General features: G+C 38.5%; 1 protein-coding gene across 3 annotated transcripts in view; it reads left to right on the forward strand.

Annotated features, from left to right (window-relative positions):
* Positions 1 to 25,804, forward strand: part of THSD7B (thrombospondin type 1 domain containing 7B) — a 777,161-nt gene that overhangs the window by 369,214 nt on the left and 382,143 nt on the right. For all 3 annotated transcript variants that reach the window (XM_058664450.1, XM_058664449.1, XM_058664451.1), the window contains exons 7-9: positions 10,704 to 10,895; positions 12,785 to 13,019; positions 16,633 to 16,748. In XM_058664450.1, coding sequence (XP_058520433.1) covers positions 10,704 to 10,895; positions 12,785 to 13,019; positions 16,633 to 16,748 — 543 coding nt within the window. The remainder of the gene's footprint in view (positions 1 to 10,703; positions 10,896 to 12,784; positions 13,020 to 16,632; positions 16,749 to 25,804) is intronic.

Here is a 25,804-nt window from a genome sequence, read left to right on the forward strand (position 1 = left end):
GAAGTGGAGCTGCCGGGATTAGAACCGGCACCCATATGGGATCCCTGGGCTTTCAAGGTGAGGACTTTTAGCCGCTAGGCCACGCTGCTGGGCCCTAAATGTATTGGTTTTGAAAAAGTTATTTAAGAGAATTCAAAGCAACAGGAAGTACTTTCTAAAGGTACTTCATTAAACTGATCCAGACATTCTTCTGTATCTTTAGCTGTCTGCCTAAATGAGTAATATTATTTCATACTCACAATCATTTCTGTTCTATTTATGCTTCTCTAAGGCAAAACTAAAGTGGAGAAGGAAGATGGTATGTTTGGCACAAAACATTTTTCTATTTGGAATGTCCTTTATTCCCATTTTCGCCAATAATAAGAAGCCACATTATATATGAATAGTAATTTACAATGTTCTAAGAATTATTTTACATTAGACTCTGATCCATCACCAGATCCAGTTGTATAATCAGGGATGCACAAACTGACCTTCCAATTCTGTGCAGGCATCTGGAGCCTAAAGGAGATTAATATTTTTCATGGTCAAATGCTGGCATATGTCAAAGACAGAACTCAAATCCAGATGTTACAATGTTCATCAGATGCTGTACATAACAATGTATTGTTTATTTCCTCCAAATTTTCCCTACAGAAAAAAGTACTTTCTATTTTATAAAGTTCACTAATTTAACCCATAATTACTGATCTTGACTCATCTTTAAAATCATGAAGAGTTCTCTGTAGAAAGCTATCATAGGAAACAAGATTTCTGCCTTTAAACATTATCACCAGGTTGTATTTTTTTAATTGGAAAGGCAGATATGCAAAGAGAAGGAGATTCAGAGGCAGAGATATTCCATCATTTCCTGGTTCACTCTCCAAGCGGTCGCAAAGGCTGGAGCTGAGCCGATCTGAAGACAGGAGCCGGGACTTTCTTCCTGGTCACCCACATGAGTTCAGGGTCTCAAGGCTTTGAGCCATTCTTTACTGCTTTCCCAGGCTGCAAAATAGGGATGAGAAGTGGAGCAATCAGTACTTGAACCAGTGCCCATATGAGAGCCTGGCTCATGCAAGACGAAGATTTATCCACTAGACTAGTGTGCCAGGCCCCAGGTGGAAATTTATAGCAATGTTCTATTTTACTTATTTGAAAGTAGAATTACACAGGAGGAGCGAGGGAGATGGAGAGAGACACAGAATTTCTTCTGCCCATTGACTATCAATTTATGTTCATTAATTTTATGTCTTGCTACCCTGTCAAATTCCCTTATGAGTTCTATAGTCATTCAGTTAAATTTTTTGGTTCTCTTATGTAGATAATCAAGTCTTCTGCAAACAGGGACAATCTTAATTATTCATTTCTAATTTGAAATCCTTTCTGTAATTCTGTTTAGTCTGTAATTCTATATTTCTGTGTTGTGTCTACGGTGGCTTTGATATTAAGGTAATATTGGCTTCAGAGTTTGGAAGGATTGCCTCCCTTTCTATTGCTTGGAATACCTTGTGGAGGATTGGGTAAATCGTTTTAAAAACACTTTGTAGAATTCCAGGGTGAAGCCATCTGGTCCAAAGTTATTCTTGGTTGGGATGGATTTAATTACTGATTCAATCTCAGTCCTGGTTGTAGATCTATTTATACTATTAATTGCCTCATGAGTCAATTTTGGTAGAATGTACCCAGTTCTTCATTTGTAGTCTCTTCTAGTACTCCCTCCAGTGAGTTTCAGTCCTAGGTTCTTGTGCCAGGCTTCCACAATGGTCTCCTTAGCCCCAGCCCCTGGTTCATCATGCTCCATCCCTCATGATGCTGTGCTGTAGCTGCACCACTTCCTGCACAGCGTTTTTCCTACTCCTGTGTTGAACAGTTCTCAGATAAGGGAGACACCAGCTGTCCCTAAATCAAGGGGTTGTTGGCAGTGTTGGTCTTACTGGAATCTGCTAGTTGTCAAGTTTGAGGACTACCTGGACCTGTCGGTTCTGTTTTCCCTGTGGGACCAGTGCAGTGCACTGAGCTCCCGGCTTAGCGCATGTGTGGCTTACTGTTTCCTGCTCAATCATACAATGGTGCCTGGCATCACACTATTGGGTTCTGGATCTGTTGGTCCTTAGGTGTGGGAGCTACACAGACCTATTGTTGGTGGAACATGTAGGATGCCAAGTTGGTACTGTTTTCCTTGTGGGACTAGTGTGATGTGCTGAGCCTGAATTGAGTTTGCTCCCACTTAACTGCATGTGTAGGTTTCTCTTGTCCCTCCAGTCTGACAGCCTTTGCCTAAGTACACAAAATGGCATTCAGTGTGACACGGTGGGGATTTGGGCCATGAAATCCACCCTGTTTATGCTTCATCCACTTGGGATCTGCCACTCCGTCTTTGTTCATGTTTGGATCAAAGAAATCAGCAGGATGGGCAGTTATTTGCTTGGGTTCTCCTCCTGAGCTCCCGGTGAACTCCCCTTGCCACCTGACCATCTGTGGAGATCAGATCACTGATTGCTGACTGCCTCTGGGGTATCTGGTCACTGTGACACGGCTCCATTGTCTCTGCTCTTACCCTGGTGCTCCTCTGCCCTCCTCTCCTGTTTCCTGGAATCTGCCCTCCTTCCTTCATCCCAGTGATTCTCCACCAATTTAAACCTGTCCTCACCCTGTGTCTCTGTCTGGCTCTCCCCCTGAACAAAATATTTTTTTAAAGATTTATTTATTTTTATTGGAAATTCAGATATACAGGGTGCAGGAGAGACAGGGAACGGAATTTCCTCTTTGGTTCACTGCCCAAGTGACCACAACAGCCAAAGATGAGCTGATCTGAAGCCAGAAGCCAAGAGCTTCCTCCAGGTCTCCCATGTAGGTATATGGTACCAAGGCTTTGGGCTGTCCTCAGCTACTTCCTCAGGCTACAAGCAGAGAGTTGGATGGGAAGCTGGGGCACAAATCACTGCCCATGTAAGATCCTGGCATGTGCAAGGTGAGGACTTTAGCTACTATGCTACTGTACTGGGCCCCTGAATAAATCTTTAAAATTTTATTTTCTTCAGGTTAAGTAATATTGCCAAACTAATGATGTTCATAGGTATATGAACATAAAAAACACATTTTATATGAATGATTAGAACCCACTTCTCTCTACGCTTTCCCAAATATATTTTATTGCCATTTTGATTTTGCTTTATTATTTTAGTAATTAACATCAATTTTATTTGCTTTTCTATGTGTTGATTAGCTAATATTTGTTTTGTCAATTACTAAATAGAACTACTAATTATACTGGTAGCAATATTAGGATATTGCAGGTTGTTTCAATTTTGCCCTAAGCATGATTTTTTTTAGTTTAAAACAGAAATATTTTCTTAGCTTATTAGAATCTCAGTCCACAAGTGGAAGGGGGTTACTTCTCCTTTTTTTTTGAGGTGGTAATAGCTAGATTTAGAAAATGGGATTAAATGTGTGTGAATTCCAGTACATTTTCCGTGTACTGTCAGTTGACTTCTTACTCAGCTGTTGGCAGGCATTTAATCAACATGTATTGGCATTCTGTTCTAAGATTTAAATAGGACATAAAATTTTATGACATGTATAGTATTTTTGATGACTATTTCATTATTTCCTGTAGAAAACATAGGAGTATACCAGAGCAACTATCAATGAAGTACTCAGTGTGAATTATTTTTGGAGGAGTTAGGTAGTTTGAAATCTGTGTAATTACAAAATATTGATATACACCTCACATCATATTGCAGATCTGTGTGTATCTGTTTCTTATTTCTTTTTATTATGTTCATGTCTTTGTGTTTTGTTTGCGTTTCCACTTTGGATATTTGTTAGAACTAATAACTATATTGTTTTTTCATTGCTATTAAAGGTGGGTTTTTCTTAGATATTGTGCACAGATGTCACAATGCATTGCTTATTTATGGTTTACATATTAGTTTGATGTATAAAGCCCAGCCTTTGATAAGCATGTTCTTGTTACATTTATATGATTGCTTGTTGTCAGAGGTAGTTGACTGTGATCTGTTTATAGTTTTGATTGAATATATATTTAAACGAAAAACATTGTTAGAGAATCTTAAATGTATTTATTTATTAAAGAATCTCTTGTTCAATTACTTTCTTACTTCTGGTTAATCTTGGGCAGGCAAGAAACTGTGAATTGTGGGCAGGACCTAGTAGTCTAGCTACTTTGCTGCAATTCCCTAGAATCACAAGCTAACAAAACCAAGGCATGAATATGACCCCTGAATTGTGTATATGAGGTATAAACCCCAACAGATTAAAAACAATTAAACAAGTACATATACCTTTTATGGTAACAGAAGAACTGTTTATATTATTGAGAATCTGGGAACATCCCACATGTCTATCAATAGATGAATGAACAAGTCAACTCTGCGTGCATGGTGGAATTAAATAACAAAATGGAATGAAATACTGAAGCATGATGAATGTGGGTGAGTTTCCAAAAATACCATGCTACTGAAAAAAAAAAAAGGCAAAAGCTCCAAATGGATGTGATTCCATTTATATGAAATAGAATAGGTAGATCCGTTGTCCTAGAAAGTAACCGAGTGTCTTCTATGTTCTTATGGGAAGAGACAAAAGAATCTGGGCCTCTTTGACAGAATCATAATCATAAAGATAGTTTGTAACTAGATGATAATGTGTTTCACACCATTGTAAATGTAGTAACTGTCAAAATTGATTTTGTGTGAATTTTATCAATATACAGGTTCTTTACTTTTTTCCTTAAAAACACTAAGCAATGAGGTCCAAGCAGCAGCAGAGTCTATATTCTGTGAATCACAACAATTTTAAGGTCTTCTCCATGGGGTGAGAACACAGTTTGTCATTATTGATCCCAGAGAGGCTGGTGACGACTGGCAGTAATTTCATAAAGTCTTCTTGAAAGATGAATTCAATTTCCCTCTTAAATATATTCTATTTTATCATGACATTAGATTATCAGAGCTTGTGAAAAAATCACTTTTAATGGCTAAGCCTCTGTCCCATTTGCTGCTCTATTTTCCAAGCTTGCCTGAGATTTCCGTTGGTCTCATTGATCCTTTCAGTAAAATGAAAAGAGGAAAGCACAAATGATCCTCTTTCCAGATAGGTTTTCTTTGTACCATGGGAAAATAGTTATGCCAGTGTACAGCAGCAGATGAGGCTATTTGGGCTCAACTGATCTAGTTTGACTCTTACATGCTTCAGCCAGTCATTTCGGTTAAAATCTGTAAAATTACAAATATCCTGTATCATTTAAGTGAACCTGTTGGTGAAGCTGTTGGTAGTTATTAGTATACCAAAGGATAAAGTAAGTGTTGCTCTGTTATGAAATACATACATAGAATTTCTCAGGTGAAGATTTTAATATCTTGTGATAGATATCTCTGCCAGCAATGCATTTTGAATTTTCTACCTATTAAGAGCCTACTGTATGTTACATGCTTTGATAAACATGTTGCATAAATCTCTAACCACAAGACTCCTTCAGAGAGAGAAATGTTCTTTCATGAATGCAAATGAGATAATTAAGGTTCAAACAAATGACTGATACCCTCGAAAGGACAAGTACATGTGGTTAGGGTGCGGCATGTCAGTGTCTGGCCAGGACATGCTATGGCTCAAACCCATTGTGCAGCCTTTCTTTGGCAACAATACTTCCGTATACTACCTCACCCAAGAATTGCAGAGTTTGCTTGTGACTTGGTGTAACTTCTTTAAATAAATTCTCATCTTTTTTGCTCACAAGTCTGACATAATCTGTGTAGACAAGCTATCAAAAATATTGATGGGCACTATTGACATTTAACTGTGGCGGGTAAGGAAATAGGTAAGTTTGTAGAAGGTTTTAAAAAGGATTCAAGCACCTGAAATGGATAGTGAAGGCACTGAAGGTGCGATGACTAGAAAGACATTCAGTTAGGTCTCGGAGGATATTAAATCAGGTCCTGCTGCTTTGACCTTATTTCTTTTTTTTTTAAAGATTTGTTTTATTTTTATTACAAAGTCAGATATACTGAGAGGAGGAGAGATAGAGAGGAAGTGGAGCTGCCGGGATTAGAACCAGCGGCCATATGGGATCAAGGCGAGGACCTTAGCCACTAGGCCACGCTGCCGAGCCCTTTGACCTTATTTCTTAGAGCTTTTTTTTAAAGTTGTCTGTTGATAAGGTTCGCACAAACTCAATTAGAATTTGAGGAAGGGAGAAATCTAAAGAATAAAAAACCATTCTGTATCTTGTCTAGATCATTCAGAATTTGATGTCAAATAATTTTTCCAACATGGGATAATTCTTCTCCCCAAACACCTTCATTATTAACTCTTCTCAATGCCTCATGTTTCTCCTGACTATGCCTTTATCGATGCTTCCAGAAGTGCTTTTACTCATCGCTACCAATGCCACATAATCTTCTTTCCCTGTGTTAAACAGCATTCTGTTTGTCCAAAGATCCTTCTCTTCCCTGGACTGATACAGTGTTTTATGGTTGAATTGCTTGTCATCAACCTGACATTTACTTCTGCATTTGGCCTCATTTCTGTGCATTTGTAGCTCATCTCAGTTATGCATCATGAACTCTAGGGGGGGTAAATAATGGTCACCTAACCTATTTTTATGCTATTGTGTATCTGGGATGTTTATCCAATAGTACTTGATACTTTCATCATTTTACAGAACAAGTTTTATTTGAAGCATGTTTATAGAAATATCCATTTCTCAGAGGGGAGAGATGCCCCTCCAAAATAATGGTGTGATTGCTAAAGGCTGGGAGGGGTGGTGAGGAGAGGATGCAGGGATGCTGAATAAAGGGTACCAAACTCCAACAGGAAAGTTGGATCCTGCTGCTCAGCAGTAGAGCAACCCAACTGTCATTCATGATAATATATTGTACTCAGTGCAAAGAAGGAATAGACAGAAACTGGTAGGTTTCAAACAAAATATGAAGTAATGGAAGTGCTAGTTACCTGATTTGATGAGTCAGCAGTATAAACATGTGTTTGAGATTGTGCATAGCACTCTGCAGAAATGTCAATCATAAGTTTTCAAGGTCAGGAATGATGGTGCAGTGAAGACACTATTCAGGATGCCTGAATTCCATAGCAGCATGCAATCCCACTGCCTGCAGTGGCAGGGACAGAGTTAGAGAGGGAGGCATCATACAATTGAGAAAGTAAGAATTGAAACAGACACAAGATAGGCACAAAAGCTGGGCTGCTGGAGAGAAGCCTTCTCTGAGGAAGGAGGTAGACCTAGAACTCTCCACTTCAAAATTTTAAATTGAATTGCTAGGGGAGTTAAATTACAGGAATTGGTGTAGCACAAACTTTGATGGTTCCATCCCATATTGATGTTACTAAGGCAATGATTGATGATCAAGAAGCAACAGCGTGGCCCAATACAGGAGTCAGTGTGTGACTATCTCACGTGAATTTGGCCTTGCACCATTTCCCAACTCACCCACAGACCTCTAATCTGTTCTCAGACTTTTGCCCACTCACGGGCGATTGCCCTGGGTGTTTGACTTTGGTCTCTGGTACCAACAGCCTGTGAGCTCAAGACTTGAGTCTGTCCTGCTTTTCCTTCTCAAGTCACATTGCTATTTTTCACACACTTCCTGCAGCAAGATCAAGTCCCAACTCTGTCTCTGATCCAGTTTCCTGCTAAAGGGTAACCTGGGAGATAGTAGAAAACAGCCTTAGTGCTCAAGGCCCTTTGAGCCATGTGGGAGACCTGAGAGGGGCTCTTGTCTCCTGGTTCCAACGTGATCCAGCCCTGGCTATTGCAGGTGTTTAGAGACTCAGTCAGCATGTGGAAGAATTCCTTCTCTCTCTGGCTTCCAAATGAAATCTCTGAATTTTAAATTAAATGAATAAATCAAACTTTTTGTACTCCTCAAATAAATGATAGCCTTTTATCAAATAGGTGGAAAAGCAATATATCCCCTACCTCTTGCCTAGGAAATTTGGAGCTATATTAGCATTTTCAACACCAGGAAGACATTCTTCAATAATGAGACAACTTTTGCTTCTTTTATCCCTATACGTTTCAACTCTCTCCCATTTTTGTTTCTCATTAAGACTCCTATGGATTTCTTTTACTCCTCAACCTGTTCAAGACATTAAAAATATTTCATGTACAGTTTATGCTAGTTGCAAATACAGAAATTAAATTCTGATTAGATGTAGTTTGAGCTTTTGGGGAGATGCTTGCCTCTATACTTGTTTAAGGGTTATCCCTTAACTCTGATGGTCTCTGCGTGTGTGTATATGTGTGTGCACATAGGCCTGTGTGTTTGCATTGTGTACTCAATCTAAAAACAAAATAGGCTGAGATTGAAAAGAGAATGATTGAAAGTAGTCTTTCAGGTTGATTATCTTCTAGAATCTCTATTACTTCTCATAATATGCTTGCAAAGTTTTATTTGTACCTTCAGGGCAATAAGCTCGGTCTCCTTTACAAATATGAGTGTGGTTATTAGACACAGTGTCATCTCCTTCAGGAAGCCTTGCTGACTATCAGCCTCTTTCATTTACTTTCTCATAAAAATAGTTTTCATCTTCCTGGGGTTAGACACACTGTGGTCAACAGTAAAAGCACAAGTTCTGGATTCCATTTGGATTTGATTTTCTGCTTAAGCTTGTGAGACTGTGAGTAACTTTTTCTAAGTCTTTGATGCCTGATCTGTAAGATGACATAAAGCATGCCTGCTTATATGAGCTTTGCTTTAGAAAGAAAGGAAAAGTGAAGTAAAGAAAAGAAACTGCTTGAAAGGTAAAGGAGAAGGTGGGGAGGTAGAATTGAGAGGTGGGATGGAATAGACAGAGAAAGGTAAAGAGAAAAAGAATCTTACTTCTGCTAGTTCACTCCCCAGTTTACTTCAGTGGCTGGGGCTGGATGAAGCCAAAGCCAGAAACTAAGAGCTTCTTCTGGATTTCCCACATGGGTAGCAGGGGCCCAGTGTTTTGAATCATTTTCTGCTGCTTTTCCAAATGGTTTAGCAGGGAGCAGGATATTAAGCAGATGAGCTGGGACTAAAACTAGTGCTCCCAACGGATGCTGACGCTGCAGTGGGTGGCTTAGTGTGCTATACCACAGCATCAGCTGCTTTCTGAGCCTCTTATAGTGTTGTGGGACATGGACTGATCAGAGTAATGTGTGCAAAATACAATGCTGGGCAGATAGCAGATGCTCTATAAATCCGGGCCCCCTTCACTGATAGTTTTCCTGTTAGATCATGACAAGAGAAATCACAAGCCGTTAAGTCACTCACACAAAATGGCCTCTCTCATAGCTACCATTCCAGAGCTTATGTTGTTATTTCAAACAATAAATGATGTCTCTCTTCGCTGTGTCCTCTGTGGTTTTATGAGGAAACTTGAATGGAGGAATGGTAAGATTTGAATTATTATCTATAAGGAGAAATGTTAGAATTCCAACAACAGTGAATAAGGAACATGAAAGAAGTTTTGGGAATAATTTATTCCTTTGCGATACAGGAAAAAAATAGAGATAATCCTGTTAGTCTTATAACATGTTAATTACAACATCATTCATCGTTATTTTGTAACTGACTAAAACCAATGTGTACTCTCTCAGTAGACTGTAAATAGTATTTATAGAAAGACACTGAATTTATCACAAAATTGGGAAATCCTTAATATTTACTGCAGCTTTGTGCTTTTTTTTAAGATCATCTTTTTGATTTTTTAAGAAATATTTATTTGAAAGACAGAGTGATGCAGAGAGAGAGAGGGAAGGAAATAAAAATATCCATCTTGCATTCACTGACTCACCACCAAAAGGCCACAATGGCCATGGAGGGATCATGCCCAAGCTGTCATCTGACACTTCACTGAGATCCCCCACATGTCTGGCAGTGGCCAAGCAGTTGGCCATTCTCTGCTGTTTTTCCCAGGCATAGTAACAAGGAGATAGGTAGGAATCTGAGCAGTTGGGACTAGGACTGTTTCTCTGATATGATACACTGGCATTGCAAGTGGTAGCTTAATGTGTTGCATCACAACACTGGCCCCAGGGCCATGGTTTGTGTTTTGTTTTGTTTTTAAAGTATCATTCTTTTTTATCTAAACATTTATTAAGTCTTAGGAAATAATAAATGTGTTAGGACAAATTTAAAAGACTAGGTTTTAACTTCTGGGTTAGCACATTATACGATTTTAGCCACTGGTTTATTTTCTTTTTTATTTGGAATCACTTACCACTGTGCACGAAGAAGAACAAGTCATTGCATGATAACCAGACTTAAAAAGCTTACATGTTTGGAAAACAAAGAGCCAAAAAGAAAAGTAGAGTGATACATTTCTTCTTTGTGCAATAGAATAGAAGGTGCAACATAGATTTTTTTTTCAGGTGAGCAAATTACTCTGACCTTTGTTTTGAAGAAAAATATGTACTCATTCCATATGGTTGTCAATAACATGTCAATTATAGTTATGTCCAGCCACCCATGGCTAAATTATTCCTAGAATAAGCCAGAGCTGTTCCCATGAAAGATGAAAAATGGACATTTTGCTATGGTATCTGCCCTTCTAAATGCCAAATTATCACTTATTTTTTCTTGACATAAATATTATGAATGAGGTGGAGTATTCTGTGTGAACTAACCTGAACGAATGGAGGAAGAAATGAACCAAAATGTTCCTTGTAATGACTTGAAGTATACATTAATCAGCATTTGTATTAATCTGGTTGATTACAGGAGAAAATGTTCCAGGAAGTCTCTGTCCTGTACCCTCTCCTCCGGAAAGGATGACTTGTGACATTCCCTGCAGAATGGATTGTGTGGTGAGCGAGTGGGCCATGTGGTCGTCCTGTTCCCAGTCTTGTTCAAATAAAAACTCAGATGGGAAACAGATGAGGTCAAGAAGAATCCTGGCACTGGCTGGAGAAGGTGAGTCAGAAAGGGATTCAACCCCCTTGTCACCTTTTATTAAAAGGTTACATGTTTCATTATTTTACAACATAGTCAAAGGTACAATGCTGCACTTAATTAAAGAGGTGAGCAAGTCAGGAGAGGAATATAGGCAAGGGCTATAAACAGTACTCAAGTAAAGAAAAAAATTCATTCTAAAAGAATCACAGATGATTAATACTATGGTAGTAAATCACACTTAATAATTTGTAACAAAGATTTTAAAAAAGGATTGACAAAGCTGTATTTGCAGCAACACTGTTGTATACAGGCATTTAAAAATTTTTTTCTAATAGCTTCACCATAATTTTTCCCAATAGGTCATTGAGAAGTTGATAATGTAGAAATAGTTCTATGTACATAATCTCTCAAGATTAACAACTACGTTACCATGGATGCATCTTCCCTCTTGAATTCTCTAATTTGTCAGTGTTGAGTTCATATATACATGCATTGCTTTAGCTTATACTTATCAATGCACCATGTCAATCAGTTGATTTGATTTTTTAAAATTATACTTTCCCGGGTAAGTGAAGTTTGGGTGGCATACATCCTGTTTCAGATAGATTGTGTGATTGGCAACATAACTGAATATGTCTGATAAAATGAGCTCCAAATGAGGAGTCAAGAGACAAAGCTTGTCCACAGAGACCAGCATTAACAAGCTACCTTAATCATGTGCTGGTTTCCTTTCTGTCATGCTGACATGCTGGGGACAGGGAGGAAACATGAAGACTGTGAAATTGACCAAAGAAGCCAAAAAGTACTATGGGGAGTGTGAGCAGTGACATCAGAATAAATTGGAGAGCAGCTGCTCCGATCATTTGTAGTGATGATCTCTGTCCCCAGACTCATGCATCGACACATTCAAGCCCTCCCCCGGCTTGGTCTTTCACCATCTCTGTTGGAGCAGCATCCTTGTGTGATCACTGGCTGTGTGGAACTTCTCAAGCAGGGTTCCGGTCTATGATCCAGAGAATTGTGGCCAGGGTCAAGACAGATGAAGATTTTCATGTTCTTAAAGTGCATTTGCTTTTATTTCTTGTCTTTTGCGCTATTGGATGTCAGTAGTCTTTAATGTAAAAAAAAATTTTTAATAGCAAAATCAAGGTCACAAATCTTAGGTATTTGTTCCACTGAAGAACACATAACAGTGTGACAGATTAGGGAAAAATCAATGCTGCAGATGTATATCATTTATTACATGGATATGAGAATATGAAAGTAAAGACAGTGATGCAATTTGAGTATTTGACTTTCCCAAGAGTTTAAGGATAGTACAATTGTAGGATATGACTTAAGGGCTTTCTTTGGCCAAGGTTCAACAGTTGTTTTTTAGTTTCCTAGCTTTCAGGAGAATGTAGACTTGCTAGACAATGGGTGTCTCATTATGTTTTTCCAAGAAAAATAATCCCTCTTTTAGACCAGCAAGACTATGTTTAGGGTGTGTGTGTGTATGTGTGTGTGTGCACAGAGATCTGTCTCAGCCTAAAACCACTTCAAGGTCATGAATTATTCATATGGGCTATTTTGTGTATATATAGTAATATTTTTAAAAAACAGCAAATGACTACAGAGTTTTATTTCTTACATGCCTGCCCAAAAGATAAGAATTAGAGTTCACTAATTTTATGTTTTAATTGATGTGGATGGATATCTGTTATTTAGAAGAGAATATTGCAATATGTAGTCTTCAGATTTTTCCTCTGAAAAAAAATTTTGCTGACCTCAGAGTGAGAAGAATGAGGTGGCTAAGACCTTTGTAAGACTGTGTCAACAGGCTGTTTGTCTAGACTATTGAAACAGCAAAAGCAAGGAAAACAGTAGCAATAGCAACAACTGTATTCTCTTTGATTTTAATTTTTCAGGTGGGAAGCCATGTCCTCCTAGTCAGGCCCTCCAAGAACATCGTTTATGCAATGACCATTCCTGTATGCAGCTTTACTGGGAGACGTCACCTTGGGGACCCTGCTCTGAAAACACATTGGTAACTGCCCTTAATGTAACCATTGACTGGAACGGAGAAGCTACGTGTGGTGTGGGCATTCAGACGCGGAAGGTCTTCTGTGTCAAGAGTCATGTTGGACAAGTGGTGACCAAAAGGTATTATCACTCTCTTACTGAAAATGCTTATTCTAAAAGAATCACAAATGATTAAAACTATGGTAGTAAATCACACTTTATAATTTTTAACAGAGATGTTAAAAATTATTGACAAAGCTGTATTTGCAGCAACATTATTATATAGAGGCATTTTGCACAGTGGAATATTTGCACTTTAATTTATAAGGCTGTATTAGTTGTCTTTACTGGAGTGGACAGGCAAATCTGTCTAACCATTTTGATAAGACTATTCTAGTAGGTTGCAATCTGATGTAAGGCATACTCCATTCATGGAGGTGTAAAGATTTGAAAATAAAACTGGAAAATTTGGACGGGGACTGTGACATAGGTAGCAAAAAGAGTACATAACATTTGCAATGATCAAAGAAAAATAACTCATCAATGGGATTTTCATCTCAACACCAAATAGAAGACATGATTTCCTTGCTTCAAGAGCAAGAAAAGAATGGTCTTTTTTTTTTTTGTATATAGTGACTGATGACTGTAAAGATGTCCCATTGGCTGTATTAGGAGATCCTAGCCCCATCCCAGAGTAACAGGTCATCAGGATGGCTTGGTGAAAGCTTTGGTCTATTCTCAGAGACTAGACTATGTTTAACCCAATTTTTAAAGCTGGTGAAGCAAAACTGCTGTAAGCATATGAACTGAGCGTTGCTTTAGCCATAGCCCAGCTTGATGGAAGAAGCAGGATGTGAGAGTGCAAAGGATGCTGAGAAAGAAACAGAAACAGAACAAATACTGGATGCATCTGGCCCTGGTCCCATGACTGCTAATGAAAATATGGCTCTTTCTGGCAACATAGACAAAAGCATCTACTTGCTCATCTGCCTGTTAATCCAATTTGTGTTTGTTTCATGGGCAGTTCAAACACTCAGATTGTTTCATGTATGACACACTGGTGAAGGGCTCTGGGGCTCATCCGCATTGTTATGGAAAGCTTTTTGCCATGCATTTAGGTAGATACAAAAGCTTGGTTAACGGAATGAACTGCTTATGCTGGAAATGGTGCAGTGTCTTATGAGCAGATTGTTCAGCAAATAAGTAACTACAACTTAGAAGTCAAGTCTAAGCAGGGACATTTTGTCTCCCATTACTACATGAAACTTCTACAAAACCCCAGTCTTTGTCAAACCCCAGTCTTTGTCACTGGGTCTAACACACAATTAGTGTTTTGCAAACATAGCTGGGATTTATGAATGAACTGGACAGATGTGACAAAGACTGGATATGAAAGGAGGAAAACCAAGAAAAGCTCATATTTATCCCATCTTTCCAGGAGCAAAGTATTCCGACTACTAAAGTGAGTTTTTGGAGCAGGAACTAATGTAAAGAGTAATGAATAAGTCGCATACCAATGACTTGCTCTTAAGAACTCGAATGTTATTCCCACTCTAAGCATATAACTCTGTGTTGCTTGTGCTGCTTTTAGGAATATCTACTTGTGTCTTACTTTTATTTCAACTTGTTTTACACCAGCATGTGTGAATCGACCAGCTCATTGAATAAATGCAGTCATGAACTTGGATGTTAATCACTTTTCTTTGACTGCTTCTAGTGATAATTGAGTGCCAGAGGTCATCATGGAATCCTAGAAACCTTACAAAGGTCCTAGGGAGACAGGAGAGCTCCTTTCATGTGGCTGAAATTTCCAACTGCTTAAATATGAAACCTGGCTAATACAAAGCTAAAAATAGTTTACGTGTGAGAGAAAACTCTCCATAAAAGGCATAAGAAAAAAAATCTATTCTTGAATGATGAGAAAATTTAGCATGCCTGAAATCTGATCTGCTATCCCTGGAATTTTTCATCCCTGATCAATGGAGGGAAAAATTCACTTGACACAAAGGTGATTTGTTTTATTTCTTAGCTAAGAGGCATTAAGATTGAGACTGACACCTACTGAATAAGTTATCATGACACTTTAAAGGACCACTTGGACAGGAAGAATTAAGTTACCTGTTCACATGGCCCTCAGTCTCCTCTTGTATTTCATTATTATTTCAGATGCAAGTTTTCATCCACGTCTCTGAGCACATCAGTTTACCCATATGTTAACATCAAGATGTTTTGTGTCCCAAACTCACAGAACCATACGTTTGCAGTTGAAATCGTAACTCATAAATAAATATACATCTATTTTAAATACATGAATGAGAACAAAATATTTTATAGTGAGTAACTTTCACTCTTGCTGCAGTTTACCAACACAGAACAGATAGACAGATGTTCTGTTTAACACACACACACACACACACACACACACACACTCATACACATACTCACAGAGCTAATTAATATGTGTACTCTTAATGAGCCTGGAGACTTAACAATCTAGTTTTAATCCTTACTGTATGTCTCCCAACAATCCTGTTAGACATGCACAACCCGTATTGACTTTAGTAAAGTTAATTAAAATTCTCGAGGTTAATGAGATTAATCGAGCTAGAAAATAATATCTAGTGTCCAGTACAGCACCCAGTGAGATTATCAGTAATACAATGTTTCCTTTGCTCTGCAATTTTGTAACATGAAAAAGATATTTATGGTCATTTTCAGTGACAGTCATTGCATTGGAATTAAATTCCCTGTCACTTGTGAAATCCCTGGGGTTCAGATTTGGGCTTCGAAAAAGAAGGAGTAGCTGCAGGATAGAGAGAAAAAGGTGTTTCTCTGTGGAATTAATGTGTATAATGTGTCTTATATCTAAACTCCCTGCACTAAGAAGGCACAGAGTACCTTGGACGTTCTTGCATTCCTGGTTGGTGCTCAGGATTCCATGTAATTGTGTAGGAGAGAATGCTACCATTGTATGAGTAATAGAACTGATCATATCAGAAAATGAGAACTAGGCAGGGCACAACTCTACCAGAAGGGAGAGCTTCTTGGGTACATTTCTGTGGTTTTGTTTGGTTCTATCTCATTATTCAATACTTGTTTTTTTTTTTTCCAGTAGCAATGTGCAAGGATATAATAACAGAAGTTAAAACACACTCAACTCAAAACCTTCTAAGGTTCCTGATAAGGCACGTTTTCCCGTTCATGTGAAAAGATGTGAAAATTTTATGAGATGTAATAATAAATCATCTGTTTGATGGATTTCTCTTCCTCTCTCACTGACTAATGAATGAATGAGTATATACACAAATAAACAATTAAAAAAAGTCTGGTATTTTCAAGTGACCTTTATGCATATTTTATTTTGTATTTTCCCCTTTCTTTTCTGGGACTTTAATTTTATGATGTATTATTCCAAGTTTAGTACTTTTCAAAAATTGTGCCAGGTTCTTTATGGTAAACATCAGCTATCAGTGCGATTAGGGATGCTGTTGACATACTGGATTGGCTCCTGTCTCATAGTTCTGGGAAATGTTCTTTCCTGATCGAAGGAAGAAAATTTTGGTTTCAGTGTCCTGAGAGGTGAAGCCTTCCTGGTCTGTGAGCAAATGCCAAGTAGTTTTCCCTCCCTGGATCTGTTTTCCCTCATCTATATAGATGTGAGAGGCCCTTGTTTTTCTACTGGAACATCCTGTTGTTCTGTGGCAAACCATGTACACCTCAGGAAGCATTTGTATGACATCTCTTCACCTTCCAGGTGTCCAGACTCTACTCGACCTGAAACTGTGCGTCCCTGTTTCCTCCCATGCAAAAAAGACTGTGTTGTGACTGCTTTCAGCGAGTGGACACCCTGCCCCAGGTTGTGCCAACCAGGTGGGTGGCTCTAGCTTTCTAAGGCTTTGTCTCCTGGCCTTCTGATTTCTTTCTCACTGCTAAAAAAGGAAAAAATTCTTCCTTTCCATTTGTGTGTGTGTGTGTGTGTGTGTGTGTGTGTGTGTGTGTGTGTGTGTATCTCACCATGGGACTAAAATTGGCAGGAAGTTTGATAGTAAAATCTTGTTTATCCAGATTGATCCAAATTTAAAAGGAAATCATACTGACTTTTATATGTCAGCATTTCAATGATAGGTACAGCAGGAGAATTCACCTTCCACCAACCCTGTTTGACACTTTGAATATCTACTCCAATGAGGTTCCTTATAGAACAGCAGCAGCAGCAGCATCACTTTCATGTGGCTGTTGTGTGCTTGAATTCTGATACCAGGCACTATCATTAGACTATAAAATTGATATGTTTATATTGTTGATGAGTACATACATGTTGGAAAACAACAGCAGATACTTAGGACTGTGATATAAACACAAACTGGTGGCAATAATTTTTACTTTTTTAATTCATAATGTTAGTGTGCATTGTATATGAATACAGACAGAACAACACTGCTAGGATACTTAATACTTAGATGAACTCACAAGGTTGCACTGACTCGTGATTTGGGGGCCACAGTTACAGCTTTAGGATTAAGAGCATTGTGCCGCTTTCACATGGACTCGTTCATTAAAAAGCTGCAACAAGCTCTGTGGAAAAGACTGTTCTAAAAAGAGGTCACTTTCCCCAGCTCTTATTGCACCTCCCTAATGAAAGAGTGGGTGTGAAAAACATGCAATATTCTTAATCCAATGGATGTTAGTGTGTAACCAAAACTAGCATTAATAAATCAGTTCCTTTCCCTTAGTCTTATGCCTTAGCCTTAGGGTTCTGTCTTCTGCCTGTCGTGGTCTGCAAAAAGAAATCCAAGAAATGACAGTGCAAGAAAAAACACCAGTTTTGGAGCCCAGTGTGAGTCTCTTGTTCTTGGCCTTATCTTGGAAATCGTGTCCTCGGATTATGTGGCTCAGTCTGTTGTGTGCAAGCCACCTAGAGGAAGGGAGAAGCAGTATGTAGTTCTACAGAGGCAGAACGTGGCAGTACTTCTTAGAAAAGTTTTGAACTGTTTATTTAGCTGAGCATTAAGCCTTTGAGTATAATGTAATTAAGATGTGTTGGCTCCAAAATAATAAATAAAATCTTAATTTAAGAAAAGACAAACAAAAACCCCAGCCCTCTGCATTTAAGATCTGCCTAAGTCAAAAGTCTAGCATTACTCTATGAGAGTGGCGTGGAAATGTAGCTAGCACTGGCCTATATCTGATAGGCATGCATAACATCTTTTCACTATTAGCAAAGCAGGTAATGACATCTATGGAAAAATATGACCATAGATATATGCTAGTACAATAGTGAGGCGCCTGCACAAAGTTTCATACCCATGTCATTTCATCATCTTAATGATCTTTTGTCACATAATAATATAGTAACCACCAAGGAACTTTGCTTAAAGACAGAATCACAATTATGATATTTAAAAGTAAACAACTTTGAAAATACAGTAGAATGTTTATCTGATCTCTAGAACAGTGGAAACAACAATCCCTTCGAGAAATTCTCTAAAGTTAGTGAACTAAATGAGCAGTGTGGCTGGATAGCCAATTGTATGGGAATGTCATTCCCCCCACAGAATGCAAATGAAAAGCTACTGTCTTCATTCTGGAACTTTCAAAGTCAATATCTAGGAAGCTGACTTTTGGGATTTAATGAAAAAGTTTCAGGCTGTCAAAGATGAACATTGGAAAACGCCAAGAGGATAATATAATCTGTGATGGAGTTATATTGAAGTATGCCTCTTAGTTTCTTCGTAGGAGAATAGCATATTGTCTCTGTTAAATGATTATGAAGAAGGAAAAACACAGAAGTAAAAAGAATACCTGACTGGCAGCCAAAACTTGGTCTTGGAACTCTCAAAGTCTCCCAATACTTAAGAAGACAGATTAACTTTTAGAACCAAGGTACCCATGGGAGCAAAGATTCCTTCAGCCACTGTCCTGTCATGCATTCTATATTCGCCACTCTCTGAGAGTCTCCTCGTGACATTGACTGAGGGTATAAATATCACAGGAACTGTAAAATAAGTTATCTTCAAGCAGCTTAAGAATTTACTCATTTTCCTGAGATTCAGCTAATTGTTTCACTGATTGGCATTGTAATGAAAATAGTTATAAGCCTCTGCAGCCTCTGTTTGCCTTTAACGTTTCAAGCTGAGATAATTCTTTTCACAGTCTGGCAGCTGGGGGACCTGAGAGAGCAAAGATTTAATTCTCAGATTTCTTCCAGCTTTCCTCTTCAATCCTATTTACCCTTGTGTTTAGAATCCACCTTGGGACCAAGATAATATTAAATAACCATGTATTAATTAGTGGGCATTTCAAGAAGAAGAAATTATGGAGGAAATTGTACTTCTAAACATATTCTCGAGCTGCATTGGATTAGAATCACATACGTGCTTTGTTAAAATACATTCTCCAACTGCCTAACTAGAAATTGATTCGATACTTACAGTACAGGTGCCAGAAATGCAGACATCAGAAGGCCTAACACTTCCTTGGTGCACAGTTCTGATGAATAAAGAGTGTGGACCCATAGACAGTGCTTTAACTCTGGGCACATGGACCTTCTTCCAGCTACTTCCATGTGTTTTATCTTTCCTAGTTCAAGTGTGTAGACTGGGGTTAGGGGTGTTACTGTGAAAGAGGTATTGCTTATTTTTTTCTGCCTCAGTTTCTTCAGTTTTAAAATAATAATTGATTGTGGCTGTCACAAGAAAAGTACATTAGACTGCTGCTTGGCATAGAATGTATGCTAGCCACAGGTTTTTGTAGTCGCTCAGGGTCATTTTCTGTGCAGTATGTGAGGCTAATATTCTCTCCAGCTACCTCTCCTTCCTGGGTCCCCAGCCTATGCATCTCCATATACCTGCCTTTCCTGAGTACTGCAGCTCTGCTCTTCCCTTTCACTGCAGACAATGCCCCAAGTATCTCTTAAGTAAGTCTTCTTACAGTGTTTCAAAACATTCTGTTTATGGACTCACCATATTTATCTTTCCGTGCTAATGCTATCACTACTACGTAGTAAATACACAAATCAGACCAGTTCTATTATGCTCACTGCTAGATCCAGCATAGTATAGACTATACAGCTGTCATTTGACAAGTAGTTTTTTTAATCCACAGATGTCCTATAAAAACATAAAAGTGAGTATCTATATCTAGGCAGTGAATTCTCTGTACTTGAACTGTCATTCACTAGCTACTTTATGAAATGGTACTCTTGGGCTCTACTTCTCAAACTTGAATGTGCACACAAGCCCCCTGGGAGTTGTATTAAATGCAGCTTCTAATTCAGTATAACCAGATGGGGCCTGAAATTATAACTCACTAAACATACCCAGGTATAGCACTGGCAGTGATGGGGTGGGAGGGGAATTCTTTGGAAATCTGAATGAGGAGGCTGTATTTGAATCAGACCAGTAAGTAAAGGTACAGCTGGAGTGTGGGTGGAATGATAGGAATCAGTTTAAAACCTAAACTGAGACAGATCAGAAAAAGTGTTCTAGGAGGAACATATGTTTAAACAAATGGTAATCTTAACTAATAAGGACAAAGGAAATAATGTGTAAATGTGTTTTTAGACTGAGCCTTGATTGAAGTTCAAAAGAGTTTATATTTGTGGTCCTCAAACTTGACCCTATGATGGAATCATCTGGGGATCTCTTAAAATACTGGAGTCTACACGCCATCCATAAAGATTTAATAGATGTGTAGTGTAACCACGGAGCTACTGGGTTATGTGAATCCCAAAGCAAATTCATCCTAAGCTCCTTGGAAAACCAACGGGGCCCAGAGAACCAGGGCACTGAATGATTTGTGCCTTAGTGATGCTTATAATTTGTCCTGAGTTAAATTCTTAATACTTCCTGGTATTCTCAAGCTACAAGTAATCTCCAAGTTATCAACTGTGTTTGTTACACTCTCACACCTCCTCACTTTAGTCTGTCCTTAAAGGATAAATGATAGTCTGACACTCTACCATGCACACTAGAGGTCTCTCAAGCTACACTGAGGCCCTTTTCTGGTTTCTGTAGTTTTTAAGACCCTGCAATAAATCAACCAAATAATTAAACAAGTTAATTAAACCAAATGTAATAAATTAACCCAGCACTTCATCTTCTATTTTTTAAATATTTAATTAGTATGTAGAATTACAGACTTACACATAAATCGGCACAGTATTAATACAAAATATTAATGACTGATAAAATGCACTCTGAACTGATCACTACACAAAATGCTTACCTGCTCATGGATGTTCTTTTTTTGTTTACTCTATCAATTATTTCTCAGTCTACTCACTCTGAATAGCCTAATTGAAGTAATTTTCAGCTATGTTTACTACTTCATAGGGAAAATATGGACGAGGTCAAGTTCATAGACTAGAAGATAAAATGCAGCATATTCAAAATACTTCTTTCTAAAAATTCCTAGAAACCATGGAGCTAATAATTAATTATTTGGTAGTCCTTGTAATTAAAGACTGAAGGAATTCCTTTAGCTTTCATCTGTAAGGAGTGAACTACATAGTGGTGTCATGGTAACTGGGAAGGCTAATTGCATATTGCTGCTGGGAGTTGGTAGGAGATCCCATTTTACGGTACCCATTTGCTTGCTGTCAACCTGCCTAGAGTCATGCCTTGAGCATTCAGTATCAGAGACACTCAGTAATATTTCTGAGAACTCATTAGTAGTGTAATAACATGGTAAAGAGCATGGATGCTTTTGTTGGATTTCTTGGGTTTCAGTTCTATCTTTGTCATGCAAATCACTTTAAACTTGCAGTGTTTCAGTTTCCTCCTATTCAACATGATGTAATATTAAAATGTAAATAGCAGAATGATGGATTTATGACTGTTTTTGAAGGATTGTACTATTGTAATAACATAGGCCGAATCATAGGGGTGTGGCGAACCTGAGGGGTGAAGTGAAATACTGGAACCTATGAAATTATATCATGAAATAAAAAAAAACACGTTACCTCATGGGTTGTAACAATGCTTATATGGAACAAGTTGGAATATAAAATGACTACTGTTGCTTTTTTACTTTTTGTTATTTGATGGTATCTATTGAAGTTTCTAAACATCAGGTCACTTGTATCATGTGAGAGTCTTAGAGTATCAGCTGCTCTGTATGTTGGTATCAGCATTTATTTACATGTGTGTCTTATGCCAGGATAGAGTCTTAGAGTGCAGGAGTCTTTCATTCTGTTAACTTCCAGTGCTTAACACAGTGTTTGGCATAGGATGAACATTCAATAATTATCGTCAAATTTCTTTTTAAATAATATTTATTTCATTTGGTTGAAATCCAGAGTGATAGTGACAAGGGGAAATAGAGAGGGAAATTGACTGATGGTTCATTTGTTAAATTGTCACAATTCAATCTAAGTCTCCCATGTCAGTGCAGATGCTCAAGGTCTTGAACCATCTTTCACTGTTTTCCTGAATATATCATCAGGAAGCTGAATTAGAAGTGGAGCAGCTGGGACTTGAACCAGAAATGCTTGGGTCATGGGCAGTGTCTAATCCACTGTGCCATAATGCCTGCTCCAGCTGTAATTCTTAAAAATATTACCCTTATTTAAATGAAGCCGGCTGGTAGGCACTGTAGCACAGTAGAATAAGTCACTACTTGGGATGTCCTCATCTCTTATTGAAGTACGGAGAAATGATTTCCACCTTCTCTTACAATCCAGCTTTTGTTAATGCACAAAGAAGTCATCAGTACTTGTGACTCCCCCAAGTACTTCTGGGATTCCTGTCATCCATGTGGGAAAACTGGATGGAGTTCCTAAATCCTAGATTCAGCCTGCCTCAGCCTCAACTGTTATTGGTATTTAAGAAGTGAATTAGTGACTGGAAGAGCTCTGCCTATCTCTGACATTCTACCTTTCAAATAAATGAACGAGTAAAAAAAAAAAAATTCAAGGAGTCCATGGCGTTAACAGACTATACAGCAGATCGGTGACAATTAAATCACTCAGAAGTAGAAAAGACACATGTCAGGGCCTGATGTGGTAGCCTAAAAGCTAAAGTCCTTGTCTTGCACGCACCAGGATACAATATGGGTGCCAGTTCTAATCCTGGTATCCCTGGTTCCCATCCAGCTCCCTGTTTGTGGCCTGGGAAATCAGTCCAGGATGGCCTAAAGCCTTGGAACCCTGCATCTGTGTGGGAGACTCCAAAGAGGCTCCTGGCTTCAGATGGACTTGGCTCTGGCTGTTGCAGCTGCTTGGGCAGTGAACCATCAGATGGAAGATCTTCCTCTGTGTCTCTCCTCTTCTCCTCCTCTCTGACTTTCCAATAAAAAAAAATAAATCTTTTTTTTTAAGCTAACATGTCAGAGATCTCAGGATCTCCCCCAGGAGATGCATACAAGGACTCTCTTTTCACGCCTTTTCCCCACACCTGCCTCACAGCCCGCCTCCTTTCCACAGGCCCAGACATATCTTAGTCTACTTGAGTGGTAGACAGTAAAGTTCTAATTTATTTTCAAATAATAAAGAGTCTACTGAGTTGAGTAATTGGTACTTTGATCTTGGAACACTGATCTGGAAAGCAAAGTTGAGAGCTGTCTAACACCTTTTATTGCCTTGAAAATGTGACATAACCTTGATATTGATTGTCTTTGTAACTTTTGCATAATGCTAACTTTTCCAACACTTTTAGATTAGATAAAGTGAGATAGATAGCTTATGGATTTGTCTCTGTGTGTCTGCCTGTCACTCACAGACAGGCAGATCTATGTTCCTGTGAGTCAGAAAAGATCGTAGAGTCATTTGTAGGTGTATATCTGATTGACTCACAATGAAGGTGAGAAATAAAGAAGGAACAGCCACTGCCCCAGATGGTGGTTAGGCCACAGGAGATACCCACCTTGTGTCTGCGGTTGTAGGCAAACACAAACGTTTACATAAAGCTACATGTAGATACCTATAGCCGCACATCCACCTGCAGGTGCATGTGGTCACAGGAGAATGTCTACATCCTTCCACAAGCAGGTTGCTGGGGTGCAGCTTTTGCGTGTAATATTCTACTTCACTTTCCCATGTGCTGTTGCATATACTGTCAGAACTGGGATTGCTTGCTAAAAGAATAGTTACTGTTCTCAGGATTATGACTGTAGGAGTTGCAAAACGATGTTTTGTGATATTTCTTTTTCATTGCAATGTTTTCATGTTTTATTTAAACATAAGATGCACAGAATCTGCATATGTATGGGGTACTACTGATGTTTCATTACAGATATACATATAATCTTCAATCAGGCTAAGGTTGGAATGCAAAATTATACACAGATGAAATCCATAAGTAGCATAGATTGATGCAAGGGTGAAGCTTAGAATTAACTGGACCTGGTTGCTAAATGTGTGATGTGTGAACCATAAATCATATATCTGTTGAAACTCCAAAAATCAAAGTCTTTACTTTGAAATTAGAACTTGAGCCTCGAAACCCACACTTTACATGAACTTCCTTAGTGTTTCAGAGAGGCACCAGCACTTGAAATATACCACGTCAGAGAAAGGTATAATTTAATTATCTTTAGATCGTTTAAGAAATTTATGATTATCTATATTGCTTTAATCAAGTCTGTTTTGCTTTAAGATTTACAGGCCTTTAGGCAGTATTAACTAACTGTTAGGAAGTTATAATAGGAGCCTTACAGATGTCCAAAGGTAAGGAAACACGAACTCCAGTTGGGGGTTCTAAGAACAGAAGAAGTAAGCTGGAATGGGATTTCTTCCTTTATCCCTCAAATCTGTGTGACTCCTGTGCCTGAGCTTGCCTGTCCTGACCACCAACAGGGGCACAGTCTTAAGATGACCCCCCCATTTTACTGAACTCAATAACTCAACACTGAGAGAAAAATAAAAATTTTGACTGTTCATTCAGCTTGTGAAGAAACAATCAATAGGGCCTGTCTGTACTGTTTTACCTGCGCCGTCCAGGTGAATGACCAAAGCAAGCAGAGATTGAAGTGGGGCATCTCCTTGGTGATCAGGCACAGAGACTGGCCTGTGGATTGACCTATGCAGGATACCCAAGTTCAGCCCTCTGCAAGGTTCCCAGGTTATGTGCCTCCCCCAGGCCTTCTGGATGCTGACCTCAACCACACAGCAGTGTTTTCACTGCATAGCCACCCACTTCTCACAGTTTCAATTGGGGAAGAGAGCTGTTATAAATTAGGTAGGAATATGCAAAAGTGAACCATAACTCCGGAGAATATAAATGCAGCAGCATAACAATTTGTATGGTATAGGAAGTGGGAAAAGAGAGAAATCATTCACTGTGAACATGGTCTGGGCCAGGTAATTCACTTCAAGCAAAAATATTGCCTGTGTGTACTTGAATTGTTATCTATAGGTTTCAACTGCTGATGCTGATCACTGATCAGTCACAAGCAGTGTGGTCTGGATTGCTGTATGGTGTAAACTACTAGCATACCAACCAAAAAATAAATACATAAAAAGCAAAGGAAAATACAAGTGCAGCCTAGGCACATGGAGTTCTGTCCTTTGCAACTAAAGCCCAGGGCTGTGCCTTTTTAATTTATACCTAATAGTGGCTTTTTAAATATTTAAGTTTATTATTTTTATTATTTTTCATGATACGGTTCCATAGGCATAAATTTCTCCTTTGGCCCACAACCCCAGCCCACTTGTGACTTTAAAGCACAATTAATTTCCTGCATTTAACAGCCAAGTTGTATTATCATGAATAATGCCACATATGGATATTACAGAAGATTTATTGTTATCAAGGGTAGCAAAAAAAATCTGTTTTATTGAATACTAATACTCCTTTTAAAATGCTTTTACCTCCAACTTGTTTTATTCTCGTATTTCTGGGATCTTCTGCAGTTAACACAACGTGATCCTTATTTGTCTATAGAGATAAATTATTTGCTTCTTAGAAACCAAAGTACCTATTTTAATT

This window comes from Ochotona princeps, chromosome 5, assembly GCF_030435755.1.
Source record: "Ochotona princeps isolate mOchPri1 chromosome 5, mOchPri1.hap1, whole genome shotgun sequence".
Taxonomy (NCBI): Eukaryota; Metazoa; Chordata; class Mammalia; order Lagomorpha; family Ochotonidae; genus Ochotona; species Ochotona princeps.